Source organism: Thermothielavioides terrestris, chromosome 1 (assembly GCF_000226115.1).
Source record: "Thermothielavioides terrestris NRRL 8126 chromosome 1, complete sequence".
NCBI lineage: Eukaryota > Fungi > Ascomycota > Sordariomycetes > Sordariales > Chaetomiaceae > Thermothielavioides > Thermothielavioides terrestris.
The window spans coordinates 4,644,465-4,671,038 of record NC_016457.1 but is presented as its reverse complement, the minus strand read 5'-3'; the positions used below and the strand labels follow the sequence as shown (position 1 = coordinate 4,671,038).

The 26,574-nt window shown below is 58.8% G+C and overlaps 7 protein-coding genes across 7 annotated transcripts; 3 read left to right on the top strand and 4 right to left on the bottom strand.

The window, feature by feature from the left end:
* Positions 1–22: 22 nt before the first annotated feature.
* Positions 23–2,908, bottom strand: THITE_2108507 (glycoside hydrolase family 63 protein). The gene is made up of 3 exons (XM_003649656.1): positions 2,454–2,908; positions 424–2,393; positions 23–339 (listed from the first exon to the last, which is right to left on the bottom strand). Exons 1-3 carry the CDS (start codon positions 2,734–2,736, stop codon positions 97–99), a joined length of 2,496 nt encoding a protein of 831 aa, XP_003649704.1. The 5' UTR covers positions 2,737–2,908; the 3' UTR covers positions 23–96.
* Positions 2,909–6,805: 3,897 nt separating this feature from the next.
* Positions 6,806–8,160, bottom strand: THITE_2108505 (uncharacterized protein). The gene is made up of 3 exons (XM_003649655.1): positions 7,574–8,160; positions 7,030–7,505; positions 6,806–6,914 (listed from the first exon to the last, which is right to left on the bottom strand). The coding sequence occupies exons 1-2, from the start codon at positions 7,953–7,955 to the stop codon at positions 7,057–7,059; spliced, it is 831 nt and encodes a 276-aa protein (XP_003649703.1). The 5' UTR covers positions 7,956–8,160; the 3' UTR covers positions 6,806–6,914; positions 7,030–7,056.
* An 875-nt stretch (positions 8,161–9,035) lies between these two features.
* On the top strand, positions 9,036–10,140 carry THITE_2125888 (uncharacterized protein; the record flags this gene model as incomplete). The annotated part of the gene is made up of 6 exons (XM_003649654.1): positions 9,036–9,072; positions 9,307–9,373; positions 9,444–9,490; positions 9,538–9,545; positions 9,652–9,763; positions 9,905–10,140. 6 exons carry the CDS (start codon positions 9,036–9,038, stop codon positions 10,138–10,140), a joined length of 507 nt encoding a protein of 168 aa, XP_003649702.1.
* A 4,134-nt stretch (positions 10,141–14,274) lies between these two features.
* THITE_2108499 (uncharacterized protein) lies at positions 14,275–15,306 on the bottom strand. The gene is made up of 2 exons (XM_003649653.1): positions 15,095–15,306; positions 14,275–14,998 (listed from the first exon to the last, which is right to left on the bottom strand). Exon 2 carries the CDS (start codon positions 14,991–14,993, stop codon positions 14,283–14,285), a length of 711 nt encoding a protein of 236 aa, XP_003649701.1. The 5' UTR covers positions 14,994–14,998; positions 15,095–15,306; the 3' UTR covers positions 14,275–14,282.
* Positions 15,307–16,040: 734 nt separating this feature from the next.
* Positions 16,041–20,815, top strand: THITE_2153153 (uncharacterized protein; the record flags this gene model as incomplete). Its single annotated transcript, XM_003649652.1, has 4 exons — positions 16,041–17,631; positions 17,691–18,613; positions 18,677–19,538; positions 19,591–20,815. 4 exons carry the CDS (start codon positions 16,041–16,043, stop codon positions 20,679–20,681), a joined length of 4,467 nt encoding a protein of 1,488 aa, XP_003649700.1. The 3' UTR covers positions 20,682–20,815.
* Positions 20,816–21,177: 362 nt separating this feature from the next.
* THITE_2074347 (uncharacterized protein) lies at positions 21,178–24,309 on the top strand (the record flags this gene model as incomplete). The annotated part of the gene is made up of 2 exons (XM_003649651.1): positions 21,178–21,313; positions 21,416–24,309. 2 exons carry the CDS (start codon positions 21,178–21,180, stop codon positions 24,307–24,309), a joined length of 3,030 nt encoding a protein of 1,009 aa, XP_003649699.1.
* Positions 24,310–24,476: 167 nt separating this feature from the next.
* Positions 24,477–26,137, bottom strand: THITE_2108493 (uncharacterized protein). The gene has a single exon (XM_003649650.1). It carries the CDS (start codon positions 25,928–25,930, stop codon positions 24,644–24,646), a length of 1,287 nt encoding a protein of 428 aa, XP_003649698.1. The 5' UTR covers positions 25,931–26,137; the 3' UTR covers positions 24,477–24,643.
* Positions 26,138–26,574: the final 437 nt, after the last annotated feature.

Below are 26,574 nucleotides of genomic sequence, written 5' to 3'. Positions count from 1 at the left end.
GCTGTCTGACAGTGCAGCAACCCCCCGGCGTGCATGGTTGCATGGTTATATAAGGTACCATTTCAATTGTCCAAAACGTCCTGCTTACACACCTATCTATAGCTCATCCCGCACATGCCCTCCCTCCAGGTCCTCCATGGCCATGATCTTCACCACCAGACTGGTCCAGCCAGTGAAGTGCTGCGTGCGCTGGCCCTTGCCCGTCTCCGGGTTGTACTGCTCCCACGCGAAGCCCGTCTCCTCCCAGCTCTTGAACACCGTGTCGACAACGTTGCGCCGCAGACGCGAGTACAGGTCGCGCGCCGTCTCCTTGTGTGGGCCGTCTTGCGTTGCCACGTTCTGGTTTTCAATGTCAGTCATCTGAGTGAACGTCTTGAGATTGGATTTTAGCAAGGGAAGGAAGCAAGCAAGGGCGGCACGTACGTAGAGCTGCACAATGGCGAGGTAGTTCATGTTGATCCAGACCGGACCGCGCCAGTAGTTCTCGCCGGCGCCGTAGAACTCGTCTCGCTTGCTCAAACTGCGCAGGCCGTGCGGACTCCACAGCTCCTCCTCGTCGCCGATCAGCGCGAGCAGCTTGCCGAGCCGGGGGCTGTCGGCGCGGAGCAGGCCCGCGAGGAAGGGGAACAGCGAGAGGTAGCCCTTGTGGCAGACGAGCTTGTTCTCCTCGAAATCGTCGATGGTCGCGTCGCAGTAGCAGCCGTCCTTCTCGGACCAGTGCAGGTCGTCCAGGTTGTGCTCGATGGCGTCCAGGATCTTCCTGTAGCGCTCCGCGTCTCCGGCCAGGCCGAGCACGTCGGCGATGTTGGCCAGTGACTTGGCCATCACGCCGACCCATGACAGCAGGTCGACGTGCAGCTCGCCCGGGTGCGGGGGTTGCGGGCGCGGGTAGTCGTCGAGGCCGCTGGTCAGGCAGTGCGTGACGGTGCGGCCGCGCCAGCGATAGGCTTCCTTGGTGGAGAAGGCCTCGCGGTCGTAGGATGCGATGTCGCCCGCTTGGGTCCGGCGGAACCAGTCGAACTGCCGCTGGAGGAGCGGGTACAGGCGGCGGAGATGCTCCAGGCCGATCTCGGGGTTGTCGAGGGAGGCGGTGGCCAGGGACTCGTCTTGTGTGAGGCGTTGCCTGTCGGCTGGCAGGCTGCCGTTCGTCTTGCGGAGCTTCTCGACGAAGGCGTCAAGCACGAAGAAGAGGGTTGGGGGGTTGGCGTAGTGCGGGTACTGGGTCTGGAACTCCCCCGGTACCTTGCTGCGGGCCTCGGCGCCGAGAATCTGCTCCCGAGCGATCCAGCCGTCGTCGTCCATCAGGTTGAACCAGCTCCTGACTATTTCCATACTGAGGTCGATATCCCAGTCGGCGACGGGAAGAAGGTGGAAGCCCTCGTCCCATAAGAAACCCCTGGGGAAGAAGGGGCGGGACGGGATGCTAGTAAAGAGCTCGTATGGCCCCTCCAACGCCTGTCGGTTGCGGGCCCGGGCTTCGGCGGCGTCTTCCCAGAAGCCTTCGTTTTCCTCGTCGTACTCGGGCGCATACGAGCGGTCCACCACGGCCTCCCCGTAAAAGTAGCCGATACCTCCAACCAGGTTCGAGAACATGCTCCGGCCAAACCTCTTGAACTTCTCCGCGTTGAACGGCGCCTTCGGGGCAAACACGCTGGCGAAGCGCTCGCAAAAGGACTCGGTCGTCTCCTTGATCTCCCGTGTCAAGTCGGCGCTCGTGAGTTCCTTGCCGGCGGACTCGCTAGAGAAGATGACATCGAACTCGAAGTCGCCCTCAAAGACCTTTTGCACAATCTGGACATTTCCGGAGCCGGGCCGGTTGACCAGCTGGTACACCTGCCAGGGCGGCGGGGGCTCGGCGACGTCGTACTTGTTCTCCACCAGCCAGTCAACGCCCTCCTTGAGCTGCCGGAATAGGATGGGCTTCGCTTGCCAGAGATGCTCCTCCGGGTAGTTCAGGGACTGGACGACGGTCTGGCCGGGGCCTCGGAGGTTTGAGAGGTCGTGGTCGCTCTGCGGCTGAACACCCGACCCCTTGGTGACCACAAGCTTGTAGTTTCCTAGCGCCTCAGAATGCCCCTTGAGCGTGACGTCGCCCTTGTAACCCTTGTCATCCTCGCCTTCCAAGGCCTGCAGCTCCGAGTTGTCGCCCTCCTGCGTGACGTAGAAGACCACAATCGTCTTCCGGTCTTTGGGCGCATCGTCGTGGAGCGTCCCCTTGATCCGCGCCGCCCAGTTGCCGCCGTGAGCGCCGCCGGGAACCTTGACGAAGGAGGTGGTGATGTCAATGCCGTTTCCGGTGTCGTGGATGGACTGCACGCCGCCTCTCCTGGGGTCATATTCCTCCCAGCCGTAGCCCTTCATGCCCTCGTTTTGCTCGCATGTGTACCGCACCGCTGTATTTGCCCACCAGTTAGCCTGCTGTTAAGTTGGTGACCGCGACGGAGGAAACCAACTGTTCTGGAAGTCGGTGTACGTCTCGATCTTGCCCCACATCAAGCCGGTCATCAGGCTCTTGGGTATCCTGGGGCGCACGCCAAAGTAGAGGTTGGGGCGGTAGGGGCCCCATAGCAGGCTGTGGTTGTTTTGGCGGCCAATTTCGCTGTGCAGGATGGATTCGCCATTGTCGGGGGATGTTGTCGCCGCGGCCGAGGCTGTGATGGCCAGCCCTGCCAGAAGGAGGAGAGCATTGAACCACGACAAGGCGAGCGAAGCGCTCAATTGGCGTCCCCGCGCCATGGTTGCGCGTGGCGAAAACTTAAAGCAAACGAGAGACGAGAACAAAGCAGCTACACTTTCATGGCAGCTCGGTGGATTACAATGCCGGATGCTAAAGCCCAAGGAGAGCTCGCCGTTGCTTGACTTCTGAACACGTACGGGAGTACGGAATACTCCGTAGCTACTCGGCAGCTCCAATCGCAGGGGAGCTCCAAACCTGAATGTCTTGGCATCTTAAGCAGGGCAGGGGTCATGCTAAAATGCGGGAATGGTGGGGTAGGTACGTATAGTTCGAGCTACACTAGATGCGACTGCCGATAACGGATGCTGCGGGCGTCTTCCGTCCAACACCACTTCCTCTGTTTGAACGAACTTCGAACTGACTACCTGCAGGGAGCACAATAAACAGCACCTGGGCTGCTTCCCGTGGTCTACGGCTGTCCTGTATTCTTCACTCCGCAGTGAAGAGATCGACAACCAATGGCAGCGGCTGCGTTGGGTGAGTTCTCAAGCAACCCCCAACGGACGAACAGCCCGGCGGCGGCGTTGAATCAGCCACCCTTGACGATGCCGAATCCCTCGGCCAGGAGGTTTACTTCAAAGCAGATGAGACTACCCCGCAGCAGCTATGCTCCTAGTTCGGATGGAGAGTCTTAGTTCTCCGAGCAACAGGGAGTCGAGATCATCCGATGTCACGTCGAAGCGCTCCGCAACGGCAAGACTCGCAACGAGGACGGGCCTGTTGCTGGCTTGACTGTATGGGTGCCGGAACGGGATCCGAGCGGGCCACATGTCCCGTCCGCAGTAGCAGAGGGTCGTCGTGGACAGAAACAAGTCCGAGGCATGGCTGCCTTCGACGCTCAACGAGCTTGCGTGGCGAGACCTGTCGATGGACCCGAAGCGGGAGCGGCTGTGAGTCATTGGAGACCTCGAGAATGCTTGCCGTATGCCAAAACTTGTCTGGGAGTCGTTCAACTGGTGGATTCGTACACTGCCACAGTCTCCGGTGCTGCTGACCGTCTGGCCCTGCAAGGTTGACGATGATGTACACCCGCCCCAGCTGTCATCGCCGAAGACATGGCTTGCGGCCCATGCGACACATCTGTGACGATATGGATCGCCAAGTTCGGGTTCGGGGCTGTCGGACGGGTTGAGACTGAGACCCCCCTCATGCGCCCATCACAAGCATGCTGCAGCAGCGGCCGGGGGGAAGATACGCTCCGAAACGCCAACACGCCTGGGGTTTGTCCGGGCCGCCCTTCGCCTTTCTGAGCTTCAGCTTACCCTGTCTACCAAAGGAGCCAAAGCGTCAACTCCAGAGCGTCAAATCTTGGTGCTGACCATTCCCACGTGGCTGTCAGGGAGCCGGAGGCACGGCGCTGCAGCCATGCGGATAGGGCGTCCGTCTCGCCGCCGGGCACCGCACCGCTGGATGTCCGGTATCCACTATACACTATGGGCATCATCTCTTGCCGTAAGCAGGCATCGTCCTGGCACATATCACAGAATAGGGGCGCCCCTGCATGACGCATCTTACGTGAAGGGCCAAGTCTCCTTGGGGATCAGTTGAAATAAGCCGATCGTCCTTTTTGCAGCAGCTGTATCATTTAAGTGTAGGGCTGGCGAAGCACTGAACCCATGAACGGCTGCGCCGCAATTTGCTGGAGAGCGAAGCTGGGAAACGGCTGTGCCGTGAGCAGCAGCTGGTCACGCTCGGCGATTGGATCACAGGCGTAGAGAGGGGTTGCATCGTAGACCTGCTTCTCAACATCTCATAGAGGACTGGGAGACACGGCATTGAAATACATGCTTGATCGCGGCGAGTGTCCTCCCTGTCTCGAACGGGACACCGACGTGGCACGCGACTCGGAGCCGCGCCGCCGGGTTTGACCGAACATTCCATGCGTCTTCCAGAAATGCTCGAGGGTGGTTGCAAAGCCAGAGTGTGTCGTGTTTCAACGCAATGCAGCGGCTAGGAATAGAGTCACTTGCGAGCAGCTCCCCTGGGGGATGACTTTCAGAACCCAGTCAAGAGGTGGCTCCTGACGCTTCATTTGCTTGCGACACTGACGGGGCGGGATGAGTTTTGGCAATCCAGCTGGTCGGCCGACTCAGAGGAGATGAAGGAAACACGCACGGAAAAGAAAGCTGAGACATGCCACACTCCTTTCTTCCAGGCACAAGCTTCCTCCAACACACCCGACCGTCCACTCACTTCTGAAGAAACGGGTTGGCATTTGCCGGCGGTGTTCCATCAGGTTCACACGCTGCCGCTTTCTCAAACGGCCAGCAGCCATCCCACATCCGGTAGTTATCCACTCCATTAGTTTGGGGAGTTAGGGCGCCGAAAACCTTGGGAAGCCGGCCCGGTGTTCCTCGGATTCGGCGGTTGTCGGTGACCGTCGGTCCTAAGACTCTAAGCCAGCAACAGCGCACACCGCTCCAGGAGCCCAAAGCAGTGTAACAGTAGTTATAGCTTCACGACTTCGCTACCAAGGGGACATGACGGCAGTGATCGACTGGCACTTGGGCGGTGGCTGTGCAACCCTTCGATAAACCTGCGATGTTACCTTCCGGAGCCCAGACAATCAACCTGGTCGATTTAACGTTATTGCTCCTTTTCAACTCAACCTCTGAGCCGGGAATAACCCACCAGCCGGGGAATCACCCACCAGCAGGGGCCCAGCAACCCTGGTCAGACTGACTGGATCTGATTGGATGGATTAACTTCGCAGCACACTTTTAGCGTCAGGCACTTTCTGGACTCTGTGGGGATGGGACGGACGGTGTCACGTTTTCTCGTGTCGTGTCGCGGACGATCATTCACCCGAGGCAGGACGCACGCGTGTGGCGCATTTGATTTGACGCGGCAACCCACCAGCGGATGCAAGAGACAACACGCGGACCAGAACAGCATCCCTGTTTGTTCCATGTGGGTTCCCTGTCCGACTCGGCCTCCGTCCGATTCCACTTGGACTTGCAATCGACCCGACTCCGAGCTCGATTCAGGTCCGATTCGGCAGTCCCCCCTTCTCCGCGCCTCCCAAGCTGCACTTTTCCCAACCCGCATTGTTAGCCAATCAACAGTTCAACAGGAGAAGGGGATCAATGCAGATTATTTCCAAGGTTGTGGCTTGCGTAATGTTCACTTTGCATAGGGGAGCCTCAAGAAGCTGCGCTTCACACAGTAAATGCCCTGGCAGTTGAACGTTTGTGATGCAGGCACCAACGACCACCGCATTCTCGCACTTCCGTGGAAGGAAATGCCAAGAATGAATCATGTTGCGTCACCATCCACGCGGGGTCGCAATCCGGCGTCATGGGACTGGGACTGTGGCCTGTGCCAAGCCTCGCAAGGCTGCCTAATGTGAATTTTACACGTTGCGAGACCTTAACGTTACGAAGCGGCTATTTTAGCTGCTGCAGCATGTCCCCCGCAGGGCGTGATTGGAAACTGTGCGGCTGCCTGAACAAGCGAGGTTGCCCGTGAAGTTAACTTGATAACACAGTTTCCGTATGCAACAGCAAGGTCACGTAACACCGAACCCCTTTGCATTGAGAGAGGAGAAACTCTAGTTATTTCGTAACGCATGATCATGATGCTGGAGCTGTAAGCCCACGAGAAGCAAAGGAAAGCAAAGTTGACAAGCCAGAATGCCGCCCTGTTGCCAAAGATGTTTCTGCGTCGTTCATGCCCCAGAACAACCCAACCCGAAACAGGAAAAAGAAACAAGAGACCCAAAACCTGCAAGGTCTAACAGACACAACGCTGGGGTATATGCCGAAGCGAAGGAAGAGAGTTGGGAAGAGAGGAACAGAAAACATGAAGATTGAGAGAAGAATGGAAGAACCAGCCCAACGCCGAAACAGACGCAGAAAACAAAATAAACAGATGTGAACCACAACGCCTCTTGTCCCATCCAAAGCCAAGATCCCTTGCATGCCCGGTCCCATTTTCACCGCCGTATAGTGTAAACCCTCGCTCCCTGCCCAACCATGTGGAAAAACGAAAAACGAAACAGCCCTGAGAACAACCTTTGGGAAAGAAACGGAGCCACGGCCTTGCCTCACCGCCTCTGCGGAGGCTCAGCCGCGTTGGGGCAAAAAAGGGCGAATCATTCCCTCTTCAAGACCCGCGAAGATGAGACACGACTCGGCAGTGTCCCGTTGGCCCTTTTCGATTCGATCGACAGCGCATCCTTGTGCAATTTTCCATTCGTCAGCCCGACCCAGCTCTCAGGAGTAACGTTGAATCGAGACAGTGCCAAAATTCCAAGCCCAACGAACCCAACCGCAAAAAAATGGGGCACCTACCAGTATGTGCGGAGCATGGTACAGACGTCACATCTGATGCGCATCCCCAGCCACAGACGGATCATAGTCGTAGTAACCCCCCGGGCCGGCGTATGACGACTCATAGCTGCCGTAGACGTCGCCACTTGCGACGCTGCCGGCGTCCATCGCCGGATGCGGGGCCGGCGCGTACCCGTACGGATGCATGGTGTACATGGCTGGTTCGGGGGGCGCCGGCGTGTTGGCACCGGGGTGGACAGCGCTGCTGCCCGTGTGGCCGCTGTGGTGGCTGAGCGTGTGGTGACCTGCGCTGGCGGCGGCGTGGCCGCGGGCGACGACGTGGCGCACGCTGATGCCGCCCCAGGGCAGGCCCGACAAGTCACCGCCGTCGTCGAAGGTCAGGTCGTCGGGGTCCGGGACGTGGTAGACCGAACCGGCGAACTGCTGGTTTTGCGCATCTCGCAGGGCGCGATCTTTCTGCTCGCGTGCTTTCTCTCCTTTTTTTCGCGCACCGAGGGTTAGGATCTTGGCTAGGGCGAGGAGGGCTTGAATCGGGGCAGCATACTAAACTTGCGCTGGGCGATCCGGTTCTGGATGCGTCGCCTCTCGTCTGGTTCCGTCACCTCGGTCCAGTCGTCCGTCTTCTTGCTCTTGGGTGATGAAGACTTGTCTTTCCTGGAGGAGGACGAGTGCTTGGATATCCTCGAGGGCATCTTGGAGGGTTCCTTCTCGGTGTCTGAGCCCGACTGCGTGGTCGTGGCCTTGCTTCCCTTCCGCTTGCTGCGGCTCTTCCCCAAATGGCTTGAGGACGGCGGGGCGAGCTTGCTCTGTCTCGGAGTGGATAGGTGCCTCCCCGTCTGCGCGCCGTCGTCCCAGTCCTCTGGCGGGTTGTTGGCGCGGTGGACCTCCACGTAGTCCTGATCTTCAGGGGGTTGGTATTCGGACATTTCAGAGAAAAGAAAGGGGAAGATGAGGCTCACAGGCCGGGGGTCTGCTCTGCTTCTTGTACGCTCCTGACCTTCGCCTTTTCCAGTTCGGGAAAGATGCTCGAGCCTGGTTCTGCTTTCAGATCTAGTGGCGTCCACACGGGAAGCCACGATCACTTATATAGAGATCGGACGAGGTTAGAGAGCTCCGAGTCGGGTAAGATGTCGAGATGCTGCCTTGTCGCGAAGACGACGGTTTACCAAAGATGGAAGTGACAAGGGGCTTAGCGTTGGAGTCAGTCGCTGGTCGGTCGAGGCGAGTTGACCGTTGCTTGCGGCGTGGGCGTTGTACGAACGAGAGAAAAGTCAGGGAGTGAAAGCGAGGGATGACGCCCGAAGCTTCACGCCTCCATATAAGACGGGCAATCCTGAATGGGATACGTGGGACTGGTGACGGTGAGGGGGGACCAAATCCAGGGCTTGTTAGTGGTGCGGTCCTCTCCGGGGTGGACCAAACCGCTTGCCCTACGTGTAGTGTGCTGTAGCGTTGTATTGCGCGATGGAGTAGGCAATGGTCAATTCACGCTTGCCATGACCAGGGGCATGGCCGGGGACGGAGAAGGGGGGGGGGGGGGGGGGGTTGTGTTAGTGGAGATGGTGGGCTTGCGGCACATCCACCATGGAGACGGGAGCAGGGCAGGGGGGACAGGGATGAAGGTCGGTTGCCGCGTGTGGCCACGGCGTGAACTGCGAGGATAATGCGTTCATCCCGGCGCCAGTGGGCTGGAGTGGAGGGCCGGGAAAGGGTCCATGAAGCTCAACTGCGACTGCGAGTGGATGCCGCGCTTGAGCGGGAGATGAAGTGTCTGCCCCAAACCACCCGCACTGCTCGGCCCTTCATTGACCTGGCCTCTCCCAGGCTGCCAGTGGCCGCGAAGCAGGCGCGGGAGGCCAGTCCTCGACAGCCTGGACTACCTGTATTCCGTTCACGCATGCGCACGTTGCTTGGCACAGTGACCGGCACAGTGACCGCAGCTGCGCTCCGTAGGGCAGACCCAGCCGCAATGTCGATGTGACTCTGCCACTGGGTGTGTGTGTGTCATGACCGACGTCCCGATCGGCAACTGGGACCAATTAGGTAACCGACCTAGCGGAGCTTGGACGGGAAACGTTCATCGCCTCAACAAAGCGAGCAATACGGGCGGTCACCCGAGTTCGCGAGGCCTCAACCTGAGCACTTGCTTCCATTGTGCCTAACCTGGTAGCTGGTCACGCAGTCCCGTCGGTGAAAATAGACATGGAGGAGGGAGAATTTAGCTCGAGGATAAAAATAAAGAAAAAAAATCATAATCTTGAGCCTCGCCGTCGACAGAGATCCCCCGCTTGCTCCACTCGACGCCTTCCGCCAAGCCCGCTGCCGGCCAAGGGCAAAGCAACAAGTGAGTGGTAGTGTATTGGGGGTCCAGTGGAGACGGAGAGAAAAGATGCGGCGCTGCTGGTGGGGAACAGAAGTTTGTCCAAGGAAGGCATGGTGACGATCTCGGTCTCCCACCCTGGTGCGTGTGTGCATAGGTATGGATACACTACCTATGCTACGCCGCAGAAGCCAAGGTGAGTAGGGCTGAATGTCCACGGTGAGATTCCGTACTGTGTAGTGTAAGCATCTGGGAACGGGACGAGGAGAATGCATCTGCATTCCCCGCAAACGCACACCCAGGGAGGACGGTCTGGCAAGTTCAATGAGTGGAATGAGGCGAAAAAGCTGGAAGAGCCTGAATCCAAGCCTACACAGGGCTGGGTTGCAGTTTCTTCCGCAGAGTCCATTTCGTGTAAGTGAAAGTAGAAGGGTTGTTGCATGTCTTGGCAAGTGCGCGCGCGGACCAATGAATGCTCCAATTTTGCAGGCGATGTGGAGCTGGCTGCCAGTTAAAGTTAGCGGGGTCTTCTCACGCTTGTCTATTGTAGTGTAGCGTGCGGCGGTCGGTGGGGCCTGCCCATCAAGCAGAGAAAGTCAACAGCAGGTGGTGGGGAGAACTCCACGGCGGTTTCCCCACCACATGGCCATCCGTCCCGCATTGACATCGACGAGAAGAGGCACGGTCAGAGGCGAGCGAATCGTGCCTCGGCCCAATTCTCCGGCCGACGGGGCGCTGGCCGGTTGTTTGCATTCCACGGGGAGGGCACGAACAAGAAGCTCCATCTTTGAATCCGCCCCGATAGCGGGAGAAGGAGCCGGAGCTCGGACAGCTGAGCTCCTTTTTAGTGTAGTTCTATATCGAGCATCAGCATGGAGAACGATCTCCATGCCCTTTTGGGCGTTGTGCCGTGGGCCACGATGTGACGATGAGATCGCCCAACCTTACGGTGCCCGCGCATGCATCTTTTTCTGGCCTGGTCAAACGGTCGGTATCTCTGCCGCAGCACGCATGGATAGGCCAGCTTTTGAGGCCCGTTGAGCTTATCTGTTCCCTGACTTGAGGTTGTTCCCCACGCGTCGCTCCCACCGCAAGCGTTCCGGTTTGTTGACTGAGAGCAAATCATCCACTGCGTGTTTGACGCCTTCCCTGGCGGGTTTAGCAGCCTTCTCTCTGGGTGAAAGTTCCATCTTTACATACAGCAACATCCCTGTTCGGAAGAGGGAAAATACTTGGCCTTCAACCATAACTGGACAGCTTTGCTTCCCTTCTGTCAGTGTCCGTGGCCAGTGGGCGCCGCTACCCGTCATGTTGTTCCGGGACCATATAAGCTTAAAGCACCGCCACAATCAAGCCGTCCTCTCACATGTTCGACAGCCCGACCGGGAGTCGCATTTTGTTGGAGACATTGCATGGGTCGGGACCGACGTCGATCATGGTTTGTGCCAGAGTTTCTCCGGATCCGCAACCCCACTCCACTCCCGGCGAGGCTATTTTTATTTTTAAACACCGGGCCCGACGACTCGGTCCGTCCTGCCCAATGCCGTGACCAGGCCGAGGTTTGACTTGACTCTGGCAGGCGCACCGTTGTATCCCAGCTGAAAGCTCCGTCGCCAATGGGGCGCATCCAACCTGGGTGCCACCAAGTGCCGTGGGTGTTCCTGAATTAGCCTTCGTGCTACATGGAGCGTCGCTCGATGAGCGATGACTCGCACTTCTGCCCTTTCGCTGGACTCCACTGTCCATCGCTTAGTGTACTTTGAAGAATCTGAGTGTTAGTGGCTTCTTTTAGTAGTCTCTTGGTTATTGCGGATCCACAACACAAACAAAACCTTCTGAGTGGTTAAGCTTAACTAAGGTATCCTCGCTGGTGCCCCACGCCATGGACAAGCATCACGCCGGTCACTGCGGAATACCAGTTCCCCCGCGGCAGATTGGGAGTCACGAAAAGATGGCAAGGCTAATGGCACGTTACCTTGACGCAATCACACTTCAAGGCAAGATGGTCAACCACTTGATTGTTTAATCGAAAACTGTTTCGCAGGTTGCAGATACCATGCACTGAGAAGTGATGCTAAGGACCTTCCACGCGGGTTCCTGTGACAGCGCTTGTTTAGTTTTGAATGCCAGTCAATGCGTCCCGCGCCTGTGGCCCGCTACCAAGATGAAGTCCCAAGAACGTTGTGGGGGTATCAAAAAGTTGTGAGAACTTTAACTTCACTTCATTCCGGACCGCAGAAGTGCGACAGGCCTCATCCTGGTACGGCTTCAGTCCCGATTGTCGGAGTGTTAATAAGCGGCGTGATATTTTCTTGGCATTCGAGCAGGTCTTGAATCAAAAGGACGCTAAGCCAACATGGCTAGCTTGTCTCTAAAATTAACTGCCCTGGGGCTCTGAGCAGCGAAACAGGTCACGCCCAAATTAAGGATCGCACTACACTACAGGGCGCTGCACACTACCTGATGAAGTGTCGTGTAGTGTAGGAGTGTTGTGTACGTACTGGCGTGTGACAGTGGGAGCGCAAACGAGAACCCAGACCAGATCAGGAGAAAGGGGCACCTGCTCATGCATGGGCAGCGAGAACTGTTGACCAAGACTGGAAGGCGCTGAAACATTAGAAATCGGATCCTTGCCCAGGAAAGCGGGCCGAGAAATCAGTGATGTTTGGTCGGTCAACAAAACAAGCAATCCAGGGTTGGATCAACCTGCCATCATGCTGATGCCGATGGGATGGTCAAGTCGAACTGTTGTGCAGGCGTCGACCAGGCAGGTTGAAATCTGCCTTGCCAAGCGTGGGGCATGGTGGCGTCGATTGCAACGTGCAACTGGGTGCCGCGGCGCGACGGCAGGCTTGCCGGGGACCGCGCCAAGTCCGCAGCCACTTTGAACCATCTCTCGAGGCCACGATCTGGGACCCTGGGTAGGTAAGTTAAAGCCCAATGAAAATGCGGCTGACGCACCACTTGCCCCTGAGATGGTCGACTGGGGGCCTCAGCCGTAGCATATCTTTAGCAGCATCGAAGGCTTGTGGAAGATCTTTGCCGTTTGCCCACATCGGTAGACAGGCACTGCTCGGATTCTGCCTTGCCATTCCGCCTCGCCCCGCTTGTTGGCGGCCCAGGAATTGACGTTGAGCGATGCTGGGCCGCTCCTGCGAAGAGCAATCAGCTCGGAATAGCCTCGAGCGGACTCCTGCAAGATCCTCCCATCCCATCACAATCAACAATGCTCACTCCGAAAATGATGATTCTCGCTCGCACGCCTCCGGGCATAAGAACGTGGGTCCAAGTGCTTGCCTCGCCGCCGTTAGTCGAAAACCAATCCTTTGCGGATGCCACGATTTCGTGGCTCCAGGCGGTTTGGTGGTGGATGCTGATCCGCCAACGCCTGGGCTTGCTCAGCCCTGTTCCGCATTCCTTGCTGCTCGTGGCCGCGGCGGTCTCGGATGAATCGCTCGGAGCAACGTTCCGTCTCGAGTCTCTCCCTTTCCCCATGCTGTCGGTGCCGCTTGGTCCATTTGTGTTCCTCAGCTGTAAGCCTGCCTGAAGACCGGGTCCCAGCGTCGCAACTCCCCTCGGTCTCTCTGGTCGGTCTCCCTGGTCGTGACCGACGTGTGGACCGGGCCGAGAGCCCCGGTGCCTGTCACGATCACTAGTTCGAAGTCCCAAAGATAGCATGGGCTAGCCCAAAAGCTCTTTCAATCCTGCAACAAGGGAGATGACAGGACCACGTTCGATGCCCGGGTAGGCTCGCTGCAAGAGAGACTCAAAGTGGACCAGCCCAATGGTTGTCCGAGGCGACTGCCGTTCCCAAACCAGTCATCGTGACCCTGAGTTGCTACATTTCGTCGGACGAACGGCCTTGAGTGAGCCATTTCGCAGTCGTTCCTTCCAGATCGCGTTCGATGCACGAACTCTTGGACCGGTCAGTTGACTCCGGGTATGGTGTTGTTGCCGAGCGAATGAGCAGGGCAAGCCGAATGCGGGTATCGGTGCTGATTACTGAACATGCCGGCGAAGCTGCAATTGCCTGATCGAGGGATGCGTGGCTTAGATCCAACGATTGAGGATATGCGGGTGCTCTGGTGAAAGACTTATACTGTTCCGCGCGCTGCGGAGAGCTCTTAACAATGCTCGAAATCTCGGTGCCTGTTCGGCCCCATGGTGCTTTTCGCTGTTGCCTGCTGAGGGATGCAATCGGGGCGGTGCTCAGCCGTCGGTCGCTCAGCCATCGGTCGCTCAGCCAAGAATTCTGCTCAGCCAAGGATTCTCCGGGACTTTGGTGTGCGTCGGCGCCGCAAACCGGTGTTTGGAAACTCGAAACGAGCCGGTAGTGATCGTTGCTTGGATTTTTTCTACCTCACCAGCAAGTTGCGAAGATCATGCGGCTTCGAACTGTTGAGTTCCAGTCGAAGTTGCCTTACAATGTGCGCAGCTGCACTAGTTACCTATCGGATTGTGGAAAGACCCTCTTTTTTGGCCTATTTGTCAATGCTGACAACGCAACCCTTGTGGGAAACGGTGGCTGTTGACCGCCACGCTCAATTCTGTCGGAACCGGAAGGTCGCAGCAAGGGGCCAAATGGCAGGGGGCGGCTGCATGTTGTGTGCGCACCTTCAACAGACGTCCTTTAGATCTTGCAGGTTGCAGTGGTCGTGCAGGTTTTTCCCACTTACCTCACCCAGAGCGTGTGCGATCGTTTCCACGACTAATGTCAATAACTACCGTCCTGAGAACGATCGGTGCCTTGTTTTCCTGTCCTTTTTGCCTTTATGGGACCAGACGCCGGTACAGCGTTACAGTGTCGGGTGTCAAGCTTGGGCGCCAATGAGCCTGCAAGATCCAGACGAGTCTGGTGGTAGACGCCGAGTTCCATTAATGTACAGATTCTACACGTGGTGCGCCGCTGCTGTCTAGCGAGATCCATGGGCGACTAGTAGAAGCCTTGCGACTCCCTCAGTGCCTTCCGCTCAGCCACCCGCCTCTTGAACCGAATCTCGTCCCGTCTCCGTTCACCGCCGTCGACCTTGTGTCCTCGCTTGTCTTCCCACATGCCCTCTGTCACCGTAACCCGTGCGCCACCGTGCTTCATGGGCAGTGCATACGGGCCGGCGATCGTGTGCACTCCTTTGACCTTGTAGCCATTGACCCGCACCATGTCCGACGGCGACACCTCGTCTATCTTCTTGCCCGGGGGCACGTTGACAACGTGCCTCTTACGGACCAGCGGGCTTTTCTCCGTCACTAGAATCTTCAACTCGGCTGAGCCGTTCTCGACGTGCTTGAAGTCGCCGCCAATGCCGAACCTGCCTTCCCGGAAGCGCTGCCTCCACCTCAGCAGGTATCTTCTCGTCCTTGGCGGCTCCACGCCGAGCTCTCTGAGTTGGTCGGATGTCAGGGTGAAGAGCGCCTCCCACGTAGGGAACTTGGACGCGTGTTGTTTGAGGCCGCGGCCAATCAGGGTGAGGAAGGTTTCGACATCGGGGACGAAAGGTATCGGCGCGGGGACCAAGGGGGCCTGAGGCTGTGCGCTTTTATGCGCCCATCGTGCTTGTGCCCTGAGCCCGGGCAGGCCCGCGACGGAGGGAGCGGCGCAGGGTCGGAACAAGAGCCCCAAAGCAGACTGTATCCGTTGAGACTTCATTCGTGCTGTGCGAAGGGGTCAGGTCAGCGACCGGACTCAGGGGACAATTGGAGGACGAGCAGCGGGTAAATTGACGAGAGAACCCGCCGCGTTGAGCTTGCCTATCGAAGAAATGTCTCTTGCAACTGATGCTGGCCCAGGGTCATGACAGGTCGAGACGACTGCGGCGCCTTGACGGCTTGTTCACGCGCGTCTTGAACGGCTTGGCTGAGAAGGCGGAAAGTTTTCTGAGCAGAGCTGTTGCCGAATTCCCAGGGCAGGGGCCAGAAAGAGGCCCCCGCGCCTGATGTCGGCTTAGTGGGGCCGTCATTCCTGCCATGTACGTACCACAGTACGGAATACTGTCGGTGCGCTCACTAACGGTAATTATTCCGTAACGAACGTTACCATACAGTCTCTGCATTCTCATCGGGATATTCCATACAGCGATCACTGACCTTGAGTACTTCTCTCGCCTATCTTCAACATCTTTTTTTCGAAATATCTTCTTACTAAGGTAGGTACCTGTTTTGGTTGTATTTCGTCCACGGCGCACCGCTCTACAGGCCCAACCATCAACTTCCCTGAGAGCGTTACCTTGGTGTAACGCCGAAGAGTTAGTCCTGTACGGTATGCTGTGTAATCAACGGTGGGGACGGCTGCAGGGCTGCAGCTGCCTGTCTTGGAACCGACAGTGTAAGCCGCCCGTCATCCCAAAGCTCCCGTCTTCCATCCCAAAGCTTCCCTTATCAAATCCAAGCATTGTCACCCTCCCGAGTTCCTCTGCCCGTCCTTAAGGGACTGGCAAACTGGAAGCGCCTTCTCACACGTTCGACTGGGATGTGCATCCCGCTCTTTGACGACTCACGGGCCGCAGCTGCAAGCTGCATAATCCGCAATCCGGATATCGCGTCCGGCAGCTCGCCCATGGCCTAGTGTAGGGTCGTGAAGATAGCCCAGCCACTGGTGCACCTCGCATCAGCTGTTTCTTCTTCTCCCTTTTCGGTGCTGCTACCGAAGTTCTCGTTTGACCTTGAATTCCGTTACCTGCTGGTGCTAGCCGCGACCATGCCTCGACCCAAAGCGCCCCGGAGGTCTTTAACCGTGCGCCCGGGGAAGGCCGCTTTACCCCCCGCATCCGAGGCCGACGATATGGCGGCTCTTTTCGAGTGCATTAAACTGATCCCGCTCTCGGTCGATGGAGCGGGCCGGGAAGTTCTGGCTCGTCCGGCGAAACGTGCCAAGACCATGGGGACTCGGAACTCAATCTGCGTCGCCCGGGAACACGTAACAGCATCGTCCAGAGCGGCGGCTCCGTCTCTAAGCGGCACGACAATCTCCAGGAAGAACGCAGGAGAAATTCTCGCTTTCAGAATCCGCACCTGTGTGGGGGCATCTGGACGCCGCTTGCTCCTACACATCACGCCGCGAACCAAATCCCGCCGGTCAGGCTGGTCAGCCACCTTTGACTTAGACGACAGCCACCTCTCTTCTGCCGCTAGGACAGCCTTACAAGTGGCGGAGACGCAGGGTTTTGATTCTGATGACCAAGGTTGCTTGTTTGCTTTAGTGAATATCACCATTCAACAACTTGGCTCTTCGGTTAATGTGGATCTCCTGATCGAGGTTCGATGGGCCGAAACGGTGGGAATATGGGGGAGCGAGCGGGCGAATTCAATTTCACAGCGGACTCTGCGAGACCGGGTCCTCAAAACTTGGTACCCGGATTTGCACCTTCGCCAAGCCGACGGCGTGCAAGCTTCGTGGTCTCCCCAGGAATTCTACGAAGCGGCATGCGTCCCCGACAAGGACACCATGAACGCGGAGGTTGAGAACATGAAGATACCCAAGTTGGAAGCTAAGCTATATCCCTTCCAGCGTAGGGCTGTTCAGTGGCTGCTTCGGCGGGAAGGCGTGCAGTGGCATCCCGGATCTCCTGGTGAAGAAGCGGGCGTCCAGCCTTACGTACCTTCAGCGTCGCTTGAGCCCCCGATTTCTTTCTCACCAGCTAAAGATGCCGATGGAAACACCGTTTATCTTAGCCCGTTACTTGGGCTTGTCACCCGCAACCCCACTTTCTTCAGCTCCCTTCATGATTTCCGCGGTGGCATCCTTGCGGAGGAGATGGGACTCGGGAAGACCCTGGAGGTTATCGCACTGATACTCCTGCACCCGCGCCCTGAATCACCGGCTATGGTTTTCGGCCATTTTCTTCAGCGCGAGGTGCTCACGACGTCGGCAACATTGATCGTCGCTCCTTCGACTCTTCTCGATCAGTGGCTCTCAGAGCTCAACCGCCATGCACCGAGTCTGAAGGTCATGTTCTATCCCGGAATACGGAAACTATCCAAGTCAAAGGAAGGGACCGAGATTTCGGCCGAGCAGTTAGCCGAGCAGGATGTCGTGATCACCACCTACGAGGTCCTCCGGACGGAAATCTGGGCGGCGTCCGACGCGCCTGGACGTTCCATGCGCAATGAGCAACAATACGAAAGACTCAGGTCTCCTCTCGTGCAACTTTCGTGGTGGCGTGTGTGCATTGACGAGGCCCAGATGGTTGAGAACTGGACCAACAACGCTGCGAAACTTGCCCGGATGATCCCTCGCATTAATGCCTGGGGTGTCACGGGTACACCAGTGAAGGATGACATTCAAAAAGGCAAGAATACCAGACCTTCTTCCCGCTTTGTTGCCTTGGGCTGACTCCCAGAGCTACAGATCTTCGCGGCCTTCTGCTTTTTCTTCGGTATGAACCATACGCCTCAGACACCAAGATTTGGAACGTCCTCACGACCGTGGACAAGGCGTCGTTCCGGAAAATCTTCAACCAGATATCGATGCGGCACAGCAAGAGCCTTGTCAGGAGCGAGATCGCTATCCCGGCGCAAAAACGCTTTGTGGTCTCGATGCCATTCACCGCTGTTGAGGAACAGCATTACCAGACTCTCTTTGAAGAGCTTGCCGAAACCTGCGGCTTAGACGCGCGAGGGAACCCGTTACAGGCCGATTGGGACCCTGAGGATCCAACCGTGCAAAGTGCCATGCGGGTGGCTCTCGATCGGCTCCGTCAGACTGTCCTGCATCCCGAAGTGGGGAACCGGAGCGGTCGAGCACTCGGAAAGAGGGCTGGGCCGATGCGGACAGTTGCAGAAGTCCTCGACGCGATGCTGGAGCAATCCGACGCCGCAATGAGGGCGGATCAGCGCAGTCTTCTCTCCGCGACGTTGACCAGAGGCCAGATTCTCGCCTGCCAGAAAAGGGTGGTAGACGCCCTGGCCGTCTGGCAAGAGGCCCTGGGCAAGACCACGGCAATGGTGGAAGAATGCCGCGCACAGCTCGCTCGGGAAATCGAGGAAGTCAAGAAAGGGAGCATGAACGAAACCCGGAGCCCATCCGGCGACGATGAGGTGGAAGAGGTAGATGATGCGGTGTCAGTACGCGTGGGAGAAGCCCGCCGACGGCTACGGTCTGCGCTCGAGATCCAGCACAGAGCCGTCTTCTTCTGCGCAAACGCACATTTCTCTATGAAGTCGAACGAGGAGATTACCGTTCCAGGCTCGGAAGAGTTCAAGCGATTAGAGAGGCTCGAGGTTGAGGGCTACGAGCGTGCGAAGCAGATCAGAAGAGAGATTCTCCATGAGGTATGCCACATTTCGAGTCACATCTGTATCATATCTGAGGGCTTTTGCTAATCCGTCCTGCAGCCGTATAGCAAAGCCAAGGAGTTGATGGGTCGGCTGGCGAGGGCGGCAGCAGAGCAAGCCTTTGTTGTTATCCCGGAGTTTAAGCCCGTCGAGAAGTTGGGCATAGAGAGTCGCCGAATTGCCGATGCCCTCGAAGAACTCGGCGCGGCCTTGGATGAACAGGCTGCTGAGATTGACGACTGGCGAGAGCACGTGATCCAGCTTCTGCTCAAGCCCCTGGTTGACGAAGAGATGGACGACATCACGGGTGATGAGTATGAGGAATCGAAAAAGCTTCAGGAAGAGATCCTGGTCTACCTCCAAGTTTTGCGGACGGCAATCGCGGACAGGCATGCCGCGATAACGGGGCAAAGGAACTTCCTTGTCGAGCACGAAACCAAGACGGCGGCGCGGCTGGCCATGGAAGGACAGGGGCCCTGTCCCGAGAAGCTTCTGGAGCTTCTCAAGGTTTGTCAAAACGTCAAACCGCGGTTTGTGGAAGGCGACTCCTTAAGCTCGGTGCGGGGGCTGGTGTCAGAACTCCGGGCTCTCACGGCCAGGCTTCGGCACGAGGAGGCAACAGGGAGCTTGAGGGCAGCTAGTGAGCTTGCCATAGCCTCGGATTTGTTGAAGCTGGCGCTTAATCAACAAACGGAGCAAACGAAGGCTGCAACAGGCCTGGAAAGGGAACTTGATCGTTTCGTGGCCACCCTAAACGCTCGGATTGAGGTCTACCGACAGCTGCAGGTGGTCTCGGACATGGTTGGCGATTACGAAGGGTCGTTGGAGGATGCGGCACTGGATACGGCTCTGCAAACAATCCAACGGCAGGAAGCTGGCCTGGAGGTCAAGTTAGCAGCTGCGGAGGCCAAACACCGCTACCGTGAGTGCCCCGGATGGAGAGGCAGCGGGGATGGCTTGCTAACATCTGGCAGTGAAGCATCTAAAAGACGCTGAGTCACACTCGGAGGAGCAACAGTTGTGTGTGATTTGCCAGTCAACGTTCACTATCGGTGTCTTGACGGTCTGTGGGCATCAGTTCTGCAAAGAATGCATCAGATCGTGGTTCCATGCGCACCGCAACTGCCCGGTCTGCAAGAGGCATTTGCATCAGTCCCACCTTCACGACGTCACACTGAAGCCGCAGGCGCTTAGAGTCCATTCAGAAGCACACGCCGGTGGCAGCGACGGCTCGACCACATCTCCAGCGTCTGCGGCAAAGAAAAGTTTGGCGATATACAAGGATCTCAATGCTGAGCAGCTGGCAGAGATCCAGAACATCGATTTGGACGGTCCCAGCTACACGACGAAGGTGGACACGCTGACGCGGCACCTTCTGTGGCTCAGAGAATCGGATCCGGGTGCCAAATCGATTGTCTTCTCCCAATACAAAGAATTTCTTGACATTCTTGCACAGGCCTTTCGGAGGTACCGCATCGGCTTCACCTCATTCGATAATGCGCATGGCGTCGCTCAGTTCAAGGAGGAAGCCGGCATCGAAGTGTTCCTGCTCCACGCAAGAGCACACGCGAGCGGGCTGAATCTGGTTAACGCCAGTCACGTTTTCCTGTGTGAGCCGCTGCTAAATACGGCGCTCGAGCTCCAGGCGATCGCACGGGTCGACCGCATCGGACAGCAGCACGAGACGACGGTCTGGCTCTACATCGTCGACGGCACGGTGGAGGAATCGATCTACGACCTGTCGGTGCAGCGGCGGATGGAGCACATGGCCCGAAATTCGAAGGGCAAGTCCAGGGACTCCACTCCGGAACTGTCGGACGTGAACCTTGACGAGGCGAATGCGCGCGAGATGCAGCAGGCGCACTTGTCCAAGTTGATGGGCAGGGACGGCATCTCGGGCGAGGCGGTGGACAAGGATGACCTGTGGACGTGTTTGTTTGGGAACTTGCAGGCCAAACAGGAGCGGGAAGAGCGGGCGCCTCGCAACGATGCAACTCGTCGGTTCTTGGCTGCTGAGGCCGCGGAGATGCGGGCATTGGAGGGCCGCGATGGGACAGGGGAGTAGCGAAGCATTTGGGAACGGGAGCGATCATGGTTCTGAAGCGAGTTTGGGTTTGTTGTTGCCAGGGCTACCTAGTTATGCGCCAGCGCGCAGGGCGATCTGATCGGGAAGAGAGAATCTACTCCTGAGGTACTCGATGGTTATCCGACGGTACTTGTGTAAGTGGTGAATTACAAGGCGAAGAGCATGCGAGCGCTATGGGCTCCATGTCTGTATGCACCTGTACGGATTACCGAATTCACACCGCGGATTGAAATTTACACCGCAGGGGGTTGACGGGAGTACACCAGGTATCCACTTTTAGCACCTAATCCTTGCTCCAGTGCCGGATTCCGGGCCCAACAACCCCCTGTCACTTGCCCTCAACAGCAACCAACACCATTCGGCTGTCTGCCGCCTCCACCACGGAACAGCAACCAGAGCTTCAACCATGACGACATAACCGGCAGTCCACTCGCTTATCATCACCGTCCCAGACCGGCCGCATCCGCCAGAAATCATGTCCAGCACCACGCGAAGAGCAGCGGCGGGCCCCCGCGCCGCCGCTGCCGGTGTCGCCGCCAATCCCGGCAGCAGCATCTTGCAAACCCTCCGAGCCACCCAGATGATCGACAGCAAACCCGTCTTGCCAGCCGGTGCGCGCCACTCCTTTTCTCCCACTCCTCGGCCATCTGACAAGCAATGAAGCGAAACAAGAAAAACTAACCGTGCGGCCCGATGGCGGTGGAAACCTGCAGAGATCCTCGCCGCGATCCTCGACTACCTCCCCGTCGCCGACCAGATGCGCGTCGCGCGCGTCTCGCGCCGCATGCGCGAGATGGTCTACGACGACTCGCGCTGGGTCGCCCGGCTGCGCAGCATGGGCTGCTGGGACGAGGCCGAGGCCCGCCGCCGCTTCGAGGAGGCCGTGCTGAGGCGCCGGAGGGCTGGCGCCGAGGGCTGGGCTGCTTCTGCTGCGGGGGACGGCGGCGGTGGTGGTGGTGGCCCGGGGACGGGGACAGGGAAAGTGAATAATGCTAATGGGGGGCCGATAGAGGCTCCCGTTGGGGCTGGGGCGGGGTCGGAGGGAGCGTTGCTGTTTGATGCTGGTTTGGAGGAGGAGAGGAGGCGGAAAGCGCTGCAACAGCAGCAGCAGCTACAACAGCAGCTACAACAGCAGGTGGGGGAAATGCGGGACGGTTTCGAGACGATGAGGCTGGGTGGGACAGCGCACGCACAACCAAGACAGGACCCGTCGACAGACCCCGAGGCGCTGCTGCAGGTCATTAAGAACGCGCGGAGTGTGAGGGGCCATGCCAGGCAGGAATACGGCAAGATCTACGGCGCGCTGGCGCCCTTCTACTACGATCTCGTCCGCGCCAAGAGCCACACCGATCCGCTCGTCTTCAAGGTCTTCCGCGACCCCGAGAGGCAGGCGCAGATGCTGGCGAACCTAAAAACGTTTGCCAAGAGCGACTGGGCGCAGGGGTGTCAGAAGAGGGAGGAGAAGCTGGACAGCATGACGGGCATCTTCGAGAGCGCCGTGCTGCGCGAGTTCGAGCAGGGCTACGAGTTCTGGGATGTCGATGGGCGCATGAACAGGTATGCCCATGTGCTGGCGCTGCTGAACGGGAGCAACGCGGCCGCGGAGCTGTTCATCCAGAAGCATCCCATCTTCTCGGACCGAGAGGTCCTGGCCAACCCGATGGACTGCGTCAACCAGGCGCTGGCGGATAGCATCACGCTGGAGCCGTCGCGGCAGTTCTTTGAGGTGCTCGCGCGCAAGGTCAACGAGCAGGCGGCCGTCATCGAGCGCATCTTCCCGAATCCCGAGCAGGTGTTCTGGGCGTTCGCCGACAAGGTCAGGGAGGAGCTCATCATGGAGTATGCCACGCCGCTATTCGATGAGACGCACGAGCGGAGCATCCCCTCGTATCTCAAAGCTGTTTCGGGCATCTTTGAGCAGACGCTGCAGTTTTTCCGGACATTGACTCCGCCAAAGGGGGCAAAGGAGGGGAAGGAAGCCAAGGCGCAGCAGGAAGAGAAGGCCAAGGAGCTCGCGCTCAAGGTGTTTGAGCCGCACCTGGACCTGTACCTGCAGGACGAGCTTGACGAGTTTACCAGACAGGCGGAACGCGAGGTCGGGGACTGGGAGAAGAAGCTGTCGGAGCAGGACGCCAGCGCGGAGTCGTTCTACATGGGCAGCTTCGCCAACCGGCAAGCCGACAAGAAGGACTTCTTGACGACGTTCAAAAAAGTGGTCATGATGCCCGTGACGGTGCTGCCGACGACCTTTGCCCTGCCGAGTCTGCCGCTGGGGTCTCCGTTTGCAAGCAGCAAGCCGGCCGCGGCAGCGAGTGCCAACGGCAGCAATACGCAACAGAACCTCAGCCAGCAAGGATCACGCTCGCAGTCCCCCGCTCCGTCGCTAACACCGTCGGCAGTTGACCGGAGCTCCAGCCCGCTACCGGGAAAGGCGCCGACCGACGAGCTGGCAGCCAAGGCGGCGCTCATGACGTCGCGGCTGGAGGGCATCAAGAGTCTGTTCAGCATCGAGGTGGCGCTGAGCCTGGTGCATGCCGCCAAGGCCAGCCTAGGGCGCGTCGCCGTGTTTATCCAGCTCGGCGGGCAAGCTGGCGGAGAGGCGCGCGAGCAGTGCGCGGCCATCTTCATCGCGCTGCTGCGCATCCTGGGCAACGGACACGTCAAGCCGGGCTTCGACAAGGCCGTCCAACATCTGTCGCAATACAACCCGCGCGAGGTCAGCCAGCACGACCAAGGCGGCGTGGCGCCGCTGGTGACCTTCATCGAGCTGGTCAACGTGGGCGATCTCATCTCGCAGATGATCGACGTGTTCTACGAGCAGCAGCTTGTCGGGCCCAAGATCGCGGACCGCAACGACTTCCTGGACCCGGCCGGGTTGGCGAAGAAGAAGTTTGAGCAGATGCTCGACGAGAGCGTCGCCGCTGGCCTTAACAAGGGCATCGACGTGCTCATGGACGAGGTGGAATACATCTGCGCGACGACCCAGCTGCCGACCGACTACAACCCGGGCGCGGCCACGGCGCCGGACGCGGCTGGCGCTGCCGGTGCCGCATCATCCTCCTCCTCCTCAGCAGCAGCAGCAGCAACGTCGACATCGACGGCGGAAAAGCGCGCCTCCAAGACGCTCGGCGCGGTCGACATGGACATCGGGCCGACGCGCACGGCCCAGCGGGTGCGCGAGCTGGTGGCGTCGCACACGTCGATGCTGGTGGGCAGCACGGACAAGTCGATGCTGGACGTGTTCAACGGCGAGGTGGGCCTGCGGCTGTTCGCGGCGGTGTGCAAGCACCTGAAGCGGCAGCGCATCAGCACCGAGGGCGCGGTCAAGCTGATCGCCGACATGAACCTGTACTTCGAGTACGTGCGCACGCTCAAGAACCAGGACCTGCTCGCCTACTTCCGCGCGCTGCGCGAGCTCAGCCAGATCTACCTGATCGACCCGCGCCACGCCAAGGAGATGGCCACCATCATCGCGGACGGCGACCGCTTCGGCGGCATCTTCCGCGCCGAGGAGGTGTACGAGTACGCCGAGCGGCGGGCTGACTGGTACCAGGTCCGGAGGGACGTTGAGAGGGCCATGTACGGGCTGGAGTGCAGTCTGATGTGAGTTGGGTCGGTCGGTGATCATGTGGGGCTGCTGTTTTTACTATACACTATACACTATACGGATTTATCATGGGCGATGTTAGAGAAAACGGCAAAGCGATGTTTAATCATGATTATCCGACCTTGGTTAAATGGTATCTCTATGCGATGTGAAGCAGTAACTCCCCTTTTGATGTCCTGTATTCCCCAACCGCAAGCCCCAAAGATCCCGCCCTCCCAGAACGCCGATCGATGATGAATGTTTTTTGTTCCACATAACCAACCCTCCCATAATAGCACACACAGAGCGCAGCAGGAAGGTCGTTCCAAATCAAAACGGTCTTAAGTTGGCCTCCCTACTTGGCCTGGCCAAAGTCCAGCTTGCGGGCCACCTTTGCGCCTCGCGGGTAGCTGTTGTTCTCGTCCTCGAGCAAGCCGTTGCGACGCTTCAGGTCGGCGCCCATCTTCTCCTCGGCGCCGCCGCCGGACTTGCGGGGCAGGTCCTCCTTGCGGGTGGGCTTGGGGTCGGTGCGCCACCAGCGGTGCTCGAGCATCTCGCGGGCGGTGATGCGCTTCTTGGGGTCGAGGGCGACGGTGCGGACGAGCAGGTCGACGCCGTCCGGGCCGACGGCGCCGAAGCGGCCCATGTAGGCGTCCTTGCCCCAGACGGGCACGACCTCGGACGGGACGGTGTACTCGCGCAGCTGGGTCACGCCGGGCCAGTTGTCCTCGGTCGGGGTGCCGATGTGCTTGCAGATCAGGGCGATCTGCTCGACCTCGGTGTTGCCGGCCAGGAAGGGGGCGCGGATGATGAGCTCGGCGAAGACCATGCCGACGGACCAGATGTCGACGGCGCCGCCGTAGTGGCGGGCGCCGAAGAGCAGCTCGGGCGGGCGGTACCAGCGGGTGATGACGTTGGCGGTCATGCGGCGGCCCGGGTCGGCGAAGGAGCGGGCGAGGCCGAAGTCGGCCAGCTTGACCTCGCCGTCGGCGGCGATCAGCAGGTTGTTGGGCTTGATGTCGCGGTGCAGCACGAAGTTGTCGTGGCAGAACCAGACGGCGCGGGCCAGCATGCCCATCCAGGCCTTGATGTCGGCGGCGCCGTAGCGCACGCGGTCGACGTCGCGGATCAGCATCTCGAGGTCGCCCAGCGGCAGGTACTCGAGCACCAGGTTGAGGTTCTGGTCCTTGGAGCTGAAGACGGACAGCAGCGAGATGATGTTGGGATGGTGCAGCTCGCGCAGGTACTTGAGCTCGCGCACGGCGTCGGGCGCCATGCCGTCGCGGTACTGCTGCTGCACCTTGATCTTCTTGATGGCCACCAGGGCGGACGGGTCGCCGCGCACGTGGCCGAGGTAGACGTTGGCGTAGGTGCCCTCGCCGAGCTTCTTTCCCTTGACGTACTTGCGCTTCTCGTCCTCGTTGAGCTGCTCGATCGGGTCGAGCGTCATGGAGAGCGACTGCGGTTCCGAAGGGGCCACGGCGGCGGCGCGCGCGCTGAGGAGGCCGGGGGTGCCACGGCCGCTGCTGGACGACGGCACGGCCGAGGCCGAGGCCGAGGCTTGTCGCTTGAGCGGCGACCCGGCCGGACGCGACAGTTGGAGGACGTCGGAGGCGGGTGCCACGAGGGGCGACGACGCCATGTTGGCAACAGTCTCGTTCAGTAGGGCTGGGTGGGGTGGAGGTGAATGTCCAGGACCAGGTATTGGTTGAGCCGCATCCAGTCGGCGCTGGAGCCGTGATATTAAGAAGAAGAGCAGGGTCAGGGATGGCCCGCAGGAGACCAGTTAGGGTGGGTTTGGTTAAAGTTAACTAACTGCACTAGCTCGTGCCACAATCTGCAATCTCACAGCATGGAATCCACTAACTAGCCTACTACCTAACGTTAGCAGCCACAGCACAGCGCCACAACAGGCCACAGAGTCCCTGATCCTGCTACGTCACGGGCTCGCTGACGTCACACGATACCGGCAACGCGCGCCTCCTTCGGGTTCCTGCTACAGTCCGTCCGATCGTACCGCACGCAAAGTGCAAACACTTCCTGGCTTTGTATGACACGCAGAGGTCCATGGAGCTCCATTGGCAAGCAAGGGGGCCCTAGTGCCCGACATGATATCCGGAGGGCTTGTCCTACTATTTGTTTATTGGAACCGTCTCATAGACTACGCACCTTCAATTTCATGTTCCCGTCTCATGTATCGTCGTTTTGATCTTGGGTTGTATTTCTCTCGATCCTCTTATACTGGCGCAACAAACTCACGGCTTTCTTTCCGCCGTGGAGTGTCTC